This window comes from Alosa alosa, chromosome 11, assembly GCF_017589495.1.
Source record: "Alosa alosa isolate M-15738 ecotype Scorff River chromosome 11, AALO_Geno_1.1, whole genome shotgun sequence".
Lineage (NCBI taxonomy): Eukaryota > Metazoa > Chordata > Actinopteri > Clupeiformes > Clupeidae > Alosa > Alosa alosa.
In genome coordinates this window covers 27,321,914-27,332,798 of record NC_063199.1, presented here as the reverse complement: position 1 = coordinate 27,332,798, position 10,885 = coordinate 27,321,914, and the positions used below count along the sequence as shown (strand labels likewise).

General features: G+C 44.1%; 1 protein-coding gene across 1 annotated transcript; it reads left to right on the top strand.

Moving 5' to 3' along the window:
* Positions 1 to 224: 224 nt before the first annotated feature.
* LOC125303945 (aminopeptidase N) lies at positions 225 to 9,494 on the top strand. Its single transcript, XM_048257939.1, has 20 exons — positions 225 to 831; positions 1,401 to 1,543; positions 1,638 to 1,774; positions 2,038 to 2,164; positions 2,278 to 2,432; positions 2,520 to 2,633; positions 3,089 to 3,232; positions 3,939 to 4,004; positions 4,399 to 4,464; positions 4,956 to 5,128; positions 5,339 to 5,415; positions 5,593 to 5,726; positions 6,445 to 6,500; positions 6,601 to 6,748; positions 6,870 to 6,961; positions 7,057 to 7,167; positions 7,650 to 7,817; positions 7,970 to 8,107; positions 8,211 to 8,292; positions 8,427 to 9,494. The coding sequence occupies exons 1-20, from the start codon at positions 299 to 301 to the stop codon at positions 8,574 to 8,576; spliced, it is 2,814 nt and encodes a 937-aa protein (XP_048113896.1). The 5' UTR covers positions 225 to 298; the 3' UTR covers positions 8,577 to 9,494.
* The last annotated feature ends 1,391 nt before the right edge of the window (positions 9,495 to 10,885 follow it).

The window sequence follows — 10,885 nt, the reverse complement described above, 5'->3', positions numbered from 1 at the left end:
CGGGCAGTAGGCCTCATGAGGCCTTGGGACCTGGTTCCCATCAGCGCAGCGCAGGCCCCATGACGTGATGGATGGGTTGAATGTAAACATGCCAATGGAGCATCATAATAAAGCACTATCAGCATGTGAGCCTTTATCACATCTTTCCCATCAGGCAGCCTACGGTGTGGTTAATGGATTAGCCATTTCAAAGGTGTGTGTGTAGGATTAGGGGACTGACGGTGGCTGGCACTTCACTGGAGAGGTGACCAGACGCAAGCTTTCTTTCTCCCGGGTGAGTTTTGGCCTGAGTGGAAAGATGGTGTTGTGCTGCGGCGGCAAAAGGGTCTGGGTCATGCTGGCGACAATGGCGCTGGTCTGCGTGTCCACTATCGTGGGTCTGTGGGTATACCAGCTCACCAGCTTCCCGCCTCCCACCAACAAGTGGGACCACTACCGGCTCCCCGACACCCTGGTGCCCGAGCGTTACGACGTGGCGCTGTGGCCACGGCTGGACCCCGACGCCGACGGCTTGTACATCTTCACGGGACACTCTACTGTCCGGTTCAGATGCCTCCGCGACACCAACCTCATCCTCCTCCACTGCAAGCAGCTGAAGCTGTCCACCATGGACTCGGATGGGCACCTGGTGAAGCTCACCGCACTCCGTGGCACGCCCCCGGCCATCCGCAAGACCTGGCTCCACGAGCCCACGCAGTACCTGGTGGTGCAGCTGAATGGGGTGGTCAAGGCTGGCCAGGATTACGACTTGCACACCGAGTTTTCGGGAGAGCTCTCCGATGACCTAGAAGGGCTCTACAGGAGTGAGTACACTGAGGATGGGGTCACAAAGTAAGTCTCAGCTCTCTGTGCTATTACTTGTTTTTTACCTGTGTACACTTTGAATCTCTGCTGTCATGCTCAAGGGCAGAGGGGAAAAAATCAGTAAGTAGACACTGCAAGGCCAAAAGGAAGTATCTCGGGATGAGAGGTAAATCTTTAATGCCGATATCTGTCAGTGTTTTTCAACCTTTGCTCTGTGGATGACGTCAGTGGATCTGACGCTGGCTGGGCAAGGAGCCCATTCATGTGACTGGCCGCGTGATATGCAATGTGTTATCAGAACCTCCCCAGTACGAACACAAAATAATATTAATCTTTAATATTAATCTTCAATATGAATTTAATATTAATTGTTAAACTACTTTAGACTCATATCCCAACAAAACAATGAAATGTAGATTAAATTTACTGAGGCCAACACCAGACTTCATTAGTGTAGTAGTAATGACAAGACTACAAAATTGGTCAAATATGTCCATACTTGACAGAGTGCTCTAATTGTGACCATCTAATTGTATTTGCCAACTAAATGTAAAGGTTCTTGAACTGATATGTGGCTTTTTGTACTCATCTTAAAGGGTGGTGGCCACCAGTCAGATGCACCCGACCCACGCCAGGAAAACCTTCCCATGCTTTGATGAGCCGGCCATGAAAGCTGTCTTCCACATCACTGTCCTTCACAAGCCAGGGACATTGGCCCTGTCCAACGGCATGGAAATTGGTCTGTTGATAAGCACTTAAACTTAATGTGTTTTAGTCTATCTAACACTACTGCATTTAAACTTCATTCCAGACATCTCTTTTTTGTCTTCTAGCCATTGAGGATACTACTGTTGAGGGTCAGGCTGTCACCAAGACCACCTTTGAGCCGACTAAGAAAATGTCCACCTACTTACTGGCACTGGTGGTCAGTGATTTTGACCATTTGGCATCACTGGCTGGCAACACTTCGGTATGTAACAATACGTTACAAACCACCTCTCTCATATCTCTTTCAAGGTGCTATAAGTTAAAATATATGTTTAAAAAACATTCAAATATGTAAGATTAACCAGAGCTAACTATATGTAATAGAATATGAAGAAATAGCCATTTTGAGGTCATTAGTATGTTGCCCAGGACCTGGGGTGGGGAAGTGGGGGGTAGCACCTTTAAAGTCTCTTTCTGTTTGTATAACCTACAGGTATCACCTTTAAAGTCTCTTTCTGTTTGTAGATAAGGATCTGGGCTCGTAAGAATGCCATCATTCAAGGCCATGGAAGCTATGCTCTGAATGTGACAGTGCCTGTGCTCAAGTTCTTTGAGGATTACTACAACATCTCCTACCCTCTCTCTAAATCAGGTGCATTATTACAGAGCGTGGACACCTTACATAGCCTCACTTACAGAGCTGTATAGAAATGTCATAATATTTAGTTTCCTCAAATTTGTATCTGTCTGTTCCTTTCCTAAAAGACCAGATTGCACTACCTGATTTCTACTTTGGGGCAATGGAGAACTGGGGTCTTGTCACCTACAGAGAAGCCAACCTACTCTACGATCCAGATGTATCGTCCAACAGGAACAAAGAGACAACAGCTACAATCATCGCTCATGAACTGGCTCACATGGTACTCTATAGCGTACAATTTATGATACACCATAATCTATAAATTAGCTGTCACCAGCTTAACTAGTGAACACGTTTCTCTCCCCAGTGGTTTGGAAACCTGGTGACCCTGAAATGGTGGAATGAGGTTTGGTTAAATGAGGGCTTTGCTTCCTATGTGTCGTACCTTGGAGCCAATAGGGCAGAACCTACTTGGAATGTGGTGAGTGCCTAAATGACACACACTCACACACAAACGTATGGCATATCAAACTAAATGACATACACACATACACACACACACACACACAAACATACAGTATATCACACGCAAATGCATGGTATATCAGGCTAAAAGTCATACACAAACACACACACACAAACGTATAGTATATCAAACTAAATGGCATACTGTACACACACACACACAAATGTACGATATAGCAAACTAACTGGCATACACAAACACATAAGCATGCACACTTTAAACGTAATCCCATACAGTCCCACGCATGCGCACATACTGATGTGTTGTCCAATATGAAAAATGGATAGTGGTTTGTTGTAGATGTATATTATTATCACTGTGCATTGTTCCATTTAACCTGGTTTGTTCTAGTTAACATGAAACTGCAATGCAACCTTACTCTCTCTCTCTCTCTCTCTTGCACTCTACAGAAAGACCTGATTGTCCTGGATGACGTGCACAGAGTGTTTGCAGTGGACGCCCTGGCATCCTCTCATCCCTTGTCCTCCAAAGAGGAGGAGATCCAAAGACCGGAGCAGATCAGTGAGCTCTTTGATGCCATCTCCTATAGCAAGGTAATCACACACACACACACACACTCACACACACTCACACACACACACACACACACACACACACACACACACACACATACTTGACTGTGTGCAAAGATACGTCCTGTGAATGCAATCTATATGTCTAAGCCTGCAGTGGGGTATACCATGAAGCACGTTAGACATATCTAGGCTATGTAGACATATCGAGGCTTCACAAAGCCTTGACTCAGGGGTATACGTTAAGTGATACTACGATAGCAGTTATGTGATATATTTGTCAAACTAGGCTTTCAGCTCAGATCTGTGCGCGTTGTCGGTGTTGGGATGACGTTGGCCAATCTGTGTCTAACCTATAACATCAAATAAATCAAATGTCATCAGTTGTTGTATGGTATGCACGTCCATAGTGGGATATTTGCACGCACAGCACTATTAAAGCACATTCGAGATCCAAAATGTTAGTAGAGGCGGAGCTCCATCTGTAAGATATGAAAGAATCCTACACGTGAGATAACTTCGTTTTCGTCCTCCTGACCAGGTTTGGTTGACAGCATAAGACACCATGGTGATATAGCGACACTAAAACAGATCCACTTTCGTGTCACAGCATACCCTGGCTTTGAGCGCAACATACCTCGCTAACCCACTAATCGAGAATCGTAGTATACCCCACAGGTTACATGGCTGATTTCATGCATAACTACATCATGTTGTCCTTCTCCAGGGGGCCTCAGTCTTGCGGATGCTGTCTGACTTCCTCACTGAGCCTGTGTTCCTCCAGGGTCTCAAAGTGAGTGCTTGTTGAGATTATACAAAGGCGTTGGTGCCATATGGCAATCCAGTGCTGTTTGCTACCAAAGTATTACATTTTTGCAAGGAGAAAAAACTGGGAGGTGTAATACAGAAAATGATCCATGTGCAGACATGTGTAGTGTTTAAAATAGGTTTGGGTCTTATAATGTGTAATACAGGTGTGTGTGTGTGTGTGTGTGTGTGTGTGTGTGTGCAGTGGCGGTCCTACCTAGTATGACGTCCAGGGCGACCACCCCCCACAGCGCTCGTGCTGCCCTCGCCCATACTGGCCAGAAAAAAACGCCCCTGTGTGTGTGTGTGTGTGGTATCTTTGTGCTTGGTGTAGATGTTTGATATGTGTTAATGTATGTCTGTGTGTTATCCATGTGCAGACATATCTGAATGAATTTGCCTACAGTAACACAGAAGGGTCAGACCTGTGGAATCATCTACAGCAGGTGAGCCCACTGCTGACTTTCCTAATATTCTTTACCAGGCAGAAATGTATAGATGTGATGGATGGATGGATGTATAGATAGTTACCAGTGTTTCCTATGTGTTTAATTATCACCTCTGGTGTTTTATGGGACTGTAACTGGGTTGTATCCCTTGTTTAATCCTCCCCCGCCAAGTCATGTTTTATTTTAATAACTTATTATAGCACATTTTAACAACAATAAAAAACAAATGCCGTCAACCAAAAATATCTCTGTGACTAGCATGTAGTATTCAATTGCAGTAAGTAGCACTGCCAATAAGCAATTTATATGGAACACAAGAGTAAATGCCTCCTTCAGGTGTAGCTGTAGCTGCAGGAGATCCAGGATAGCCTGACTGGGTAAGGAGGATATATAAGCATAACCGCTCCTGCTGATCTAACTCTACTTTTAGGTGAGAACACACATGCTCTGGTTTCTCATACAATCACACTTCAACCTTTGTCTTGCAGGCCGTTAAAGAGACTGGAACCAATTTGCCAGCAACAGTCCATGAAATCATGAACCGCTGGGTCCTCCAGATGGGCTTCCCTGTGGTCTCCATAGATACCGCCACTGGAACTGTATCCCAGCAACACTTCCTGCTGGACCCTGACTCTGTAGTGGAGAGACCATCTGAGTTCAAGTAGCCTACTGCTAAATACTAAAATTAGTTACAACAATATCCCAGCTAGCTTGCTAACTTGTGCTTGAGCAGTGATACTTGATACCAGTATAAAATAATGGACACATGAAAAAATAATAATTTATTCAGAAACAGTCAAGAATAATAGCCTACCTGCAGGTGCTGTATTCAAGTTAAGTTGCTGTGTGCATTTGATCTCTGTATCTGTAGGTATCAGTGGATAGTTCCCATAAAGTGGATGAAGTCTGGAGGGAATGATGAACTTTCTTGGCTCATGGAGAAAAGTGGTAGGCTAGTACACTTCTCACTTACCTCAGCATTTCTCCAACATTATTTTATTTTGTATTTATCCTGTTTGCCTAAGTGCCTGTATAATTTAGTGTTAGGTGTTCTACTTAGCTTGTTTATGGAGTGATCAACATGATTTACTTTTTGGTTGATTATTGTGTGTTTGTATATTGCAGCCGGTTATAGTCCAATGAAAACGACTGGAGAGCAGTGGTTGCTGGCGAACATTAATGTTACTGGGTACTACAGAGTGAATTATGACACTGCAAACTGGGATAAACTTCTGAACCAGCTCCATGCGGATCATCAGGTGAAGGCCATGCCATAACAACTCATGTTAAATACTTATTGAGTAACTCATTAACTGTGTTAATTCTGACTGTGCTTTCACTCATTAACTCATCTGATCTGATTACCTGTGGTAATTAGAATCAGCTGGTTTAGGGGATGGATTGAACAAATGTGTGGTGGAATGACTTCTACCTTTTGAAGAATTAATGCCAGTCTGAGACTGAGAGCTTTGGGGGTTAAAGGTGCTCTAAGCCATGCTGGGTAACGTCACATCTGTTAACAGAGAGCAAGCTCGCTACTTCCTCTCCCTTCCTCCCGTGCTGTTCCCGTGCAATTGAAGCTCTCCTAAACGTGCATATCGTCTGTGATTTGCTGGAACAGTTTGTTATGTTTTTATGGGCTAGGTTTGCCCAGGTTGTTTCTGTTGCCGTTTTTGGAGACTGGGCTGTTATAGCTGTTTTTTTACAGTGTATTCAGGACCCAGACAGCTAGCGGTTGGTTAGGCGATGTTTGCAGTAAGTGACATAAAATGTTTTAGCCTAAAAAATGTGTGGCAATGCTTAGAGCACCTTTAATTTGTAAATCTCATAGAACAGCTGAAATTAGCATATATAGCAAGACATAGCCCAATCATATGTATAATCACAGCAATTTCCAAATTGTTTTTCCAAGCAAAGCTACTTTGGTAATTTGTAGTGTGCGGATAGAAAAACATACCCATCTTTCATTTTTTGCAGGTTATCCCTGTCATTAACAGAGCACAACTTGTAGATGATGCTTTCAATCTTGCAAGGTCAGAAATTCTTCCATGTCTCTGTCCGTTTAGTAGCTGTCATCAATAACTGATCTGTAGCACTTTTACTCACAGTATTTGCCTGTTCTCTCATCTCAAGGGCTAAAATAATCCCAATGAGTGCAGCTCTGAACACAACAAGATACCTCATTACTGAGAGGGAGTATATGCCATGGGAGACAGCATTGAACAATCTGGATTACTTTTACCTCATGTTTGATGGTACAGAAGTGTATGACTTGTTGCAGGTGGGTTGTTTTGTGTGTGTGTGTGTGTGTGTGTGTGTGTGTGTGTGTGTGTGTGTGTGTGTGTGTCTGAAGCAGCAGCATTACAAGACTATATGACTGACTATATTTGTATATCACTCAGGGATATCTAAAGAAACAAGTGGAGCCCCTATATGCTTACTTCAAGAACATCACTTTAGACTGGTCAGACATACCCGAAGGCCACACCGAACAGTCAGTAATTTATGATTATTTTTGGGATTATACATGTAGAAAATTAAGTGGTTATTTCTCTATGAGCTTCCATGCCTCTCTCTCTCTGTTTCCAGATACAACCAGGTTAATGCTCTACGAGTGGCCTGTAGCACTGGGGTTAATGGCTGCCAGAATCTCACTTTAACCTGGTACAGCCAGTGGATGGCACAGCCTCAGAAGAACATGTGAGTCAAGGGTTAGCGTTGATTCATGAGTGAAAATGTAAAAGCCAACGTCCACTGGCGACGACATTCACGTCTATGGGTTTGATGCTGAACAATTTTCTAAACTTTGGCATTGCCGCATGTCAGATGGTACCAGTGGGCTTTGCCCTGTTAAAAGTAGTGAAGTTCTAAACGTTGGTGTCACTTGACGTGCGTCAGACGCCGCCAGAGGGTGTTGCCTTTAATGTTTCTGTAGGCAAATACAAAAGCAATACATTTGATTGTTTAAAAGCACATCATTCAGGCATTCCGACTCACAATATTCTTTTCTTGTGTCCAAGCACTTTATGATTAAGAAAACACATATACAAACCAAAATACTTTACACTTGCATGGTGCACCTGTATTAGACTGTCGCTGCAATGCACCAAGATGTATTCATTGTTTTAAAAACTACATTGGAGCAGATACATTTGAAGGATTGCATTTGTTTTCTATGCCAGGATCCACCCCAACCTCAGAGCCACGGTCTACTGCAGTGCCATGGCCAGTGGAGGCGAGGACCAGTGGAACTTTGGCTGGAAGATGTTCCAGAATGCTTCCATCGCCATAGAGGCAAACAAACTCATGGCAGCCCTGGCCTGCACTAAAGACACTGCACTTCTAAACCAGTGAGACTATACTGTAGGCCTTGGAGCCACTACAGAGTTTCTTAGTATATCAAACAATGGCATTTAAAGATATAATGTGAGGTTATACTTTTCTCTAGCAATGTAAGATATGAAATGGATCACCTGCAGTCTATTGCATTTCTTTACTTCAGATATTTGAACTACACGCTGGACTCCGCCAAAATTCGAAAACAAGATGCTACTACTGTTATCGTGGCTGTTGCCAGTAATGTGCATGGGCAGACGTTGGCTTGGAACTTTGTGAGAGACAACTGGCGGTATATTACACAGTATGTTTGGCCTAATATACCACTACTACACCAGTATACATATACAGCTGCAGCTGGAGGAGACATTAAGGTGTTCATGTGATGTGTGTGTCATATCTCCTAGATATGGAAGCGGATCTTTTTCATTCGCAAGTCTTATAAGTGGTGTGACCGCAAGCTTCTCCACACAAGCAGAGCTGGATGAGGTATGCATGTGTGTTACGCACCTTTTCTAGAGAACAGTTTGTTACAGTATCATTCATCATCATTCGTTGTTTTTCCTGGTGCACTGCCACTGATATGAATATGTTTCCTTTCTTTCATTTTTTATTGTTTAAAGCTGGAGAAGTTTATGATGGACAACTCGGACATTGGATTCGGGTCTGGCACCACTGCCCTCGAGCAGGCTCTGGAGAAGACGCGTGCCAACATCCGATGGGTGGCTGCAAACCAGGACGAGATCAAAGACTGGTTCATCCAACACACATAATCAACACTTCACAGAGTTAAATGAGCATTCCCTAATTATCCGGTGTAGGAATTTCGCAACTGTTGTTTATGGAAGCACATGATAAAAAAAAAAACTGAAATATCTACTTTTTCCACCTAAAAGGTTGGTGGGGATCCTCATGATAGATCAGAGTTGCGTGTGTTGCGTAAAGACCAGAGTATACTGTAGTACCCCCCCACCCCACACACACACACACACCTTCTCTTCTTTCACCTGGCTGTCAGAGGACACCCAGCTGAGTGTTAAAACCCTAAAGCCTTTCCAGCTCTCAGCAGGTATGCAATTAGCACTTCACTGCTGTTGTGATAGAGGCTGTAAACCACTTCCCTATGTCATCAGGAATTCCAAGGCCTCATTGGAAATGCTGTAAAAATGCAATGCAAGAGTAATGTGTGCATCTCAAACAACGCCTGAACATTGTGTTTTTCTAAGGGCCTTCATTTGATGTTGGACAAAGTTGTACTGTAATTTAACGAGGTGAAATCTATTTGCTAATGGGCAAGACAGTAACTACAGATATGGATGAGTCACCTCAATGCTTCCACATGCCACAGGATAGCTAGAGTTGATAGCGAACTTTTCATGGTGATAGACGTTGCACTTTGCCCACCATAAGGGCCCTATGCCTCTGCTGCTTTTTATTCTTTCTGTGTTTTAGGTCATCAAAAATGTATCTCTGTACCTTTAAAATAATTTATATTCTTGTGGTTAGCCAGTGTATGAATAAAATAGGCATTAGTACTCAACGATTGAGATTGTTTTTGAAAATAGTACATTGCTTATTCTAACAACTCGTTCAAAATGGGATCATGATAAGTGTTTTTCTTTCAGAATATCTGTGAACTGCCTTTGCTTAGAAATGACAACAAATCTCTATACATCTTAAAGTTTATTTTACATATATATCCTCTGTGTGATATTTACAGTCAGTAGAAAAATATAGCTACAAATATATTAATTTCACAGGTAGGTAGACACATGACAACCTTGGCAGTGAACAAGCCAGTTCAGGGAATGTCTTTGTCTTGCAACAGGCACTGAAAGTGAAATGATTTTCTTCCTTAGAGCTGAAGGGGTTGCTAGAATCCATGACTTAATTGCACCAGGTTTTCTTTCTGTGGAGAAGATAAAACTGTGTTATTGTTTTGCTTTTTCATTATTTGCACTTAATATTAAATAACCTCAGAAATAATAGTTATTATTACATTTCATTGTTGATCTGTACCAATCTGAAACAAATTATTAATTTCTGAAGATAATTCAAAATAAAAGAGCAACCAATTTCTGCTGAACAATTGGGTTTCGATAAGTTTGATAGTTCTTACCTGATATGATATCATGTCTTGCTGTAAAGCTGAAGTCTGGCAGTTTGTGATTGTCTGCTGGCTCTGTTGAATAAGGGCGTACTGCTCAAAACGGTGAGTGTACTGATCTCTTTGGTGGCTCCAGTGGTTTGTGGACTGGTGCTGAGAGTACTGAATGTGTTGGGCTGGGCTGTCCACCTGAGGGTGCGCCTGTCCATGAGCCTGGGCTGGGCTTTGGCGGGCTTCCATTCCACGCTCCATCCTCACACCCATATCCACATGGCCGGCCTGTACCTGTGCGGACAGGTGAGCGATGTAGTGGATGGCGAGGCGCAGCGTCTGGATCTTGGTGAGGGTCTGTCCGGGCGGGGCCACGGAGCGGGGCAGATAGGTGCGGAGGTGATGCAGCGCTTTGGTCAGGTCCCTCATGCGCAGCTTCTCCTTCTCGCTGGCGCTCTGCCTCTTCTGTGTGGGATACCTGGACCGACAGCGGGACCGCCTCTCATCCTGTGGCTGAAACGATTGGGTCTGCTTCTGAAGAGCGAACACCGCCCTCTGCTGCTGGAGGCTGGCCACTGCAGGAAGCTGGATGGGTTGGATGCTGGATGTCTGAGCTTGTTCCTGCTGCTGGAAGCCTACCGTCTGCTCCTGGCTCCCCGAGCATGCTGGAAACTGGATCTGGACAGTGTGTCCGCTGACATCTGCGCCCTCAGATGTTTCCTGCCCAGGCCTGGAGCTCCAGATTGAGGACAGGGGAGAGGACCAGCCGCAGCCCCTAGAGTGGAGCTCTGAAGGGGAAAAGCAGCTGGAGTCCGCTGACGAGGTCGGTGACAGGCCATCATAGGCGCTGTGGTAGCCAGCATCAGAGACCGAGTCAAAGTCGAGCGGCAACTGACAATCCTGAAAGAAGAGATCGGAGAACTGCATGTCCATGATGTCTGCAAGGAGACGTGCCCTTGTGTCTGTGTGTTTGTGCTGAGAGGC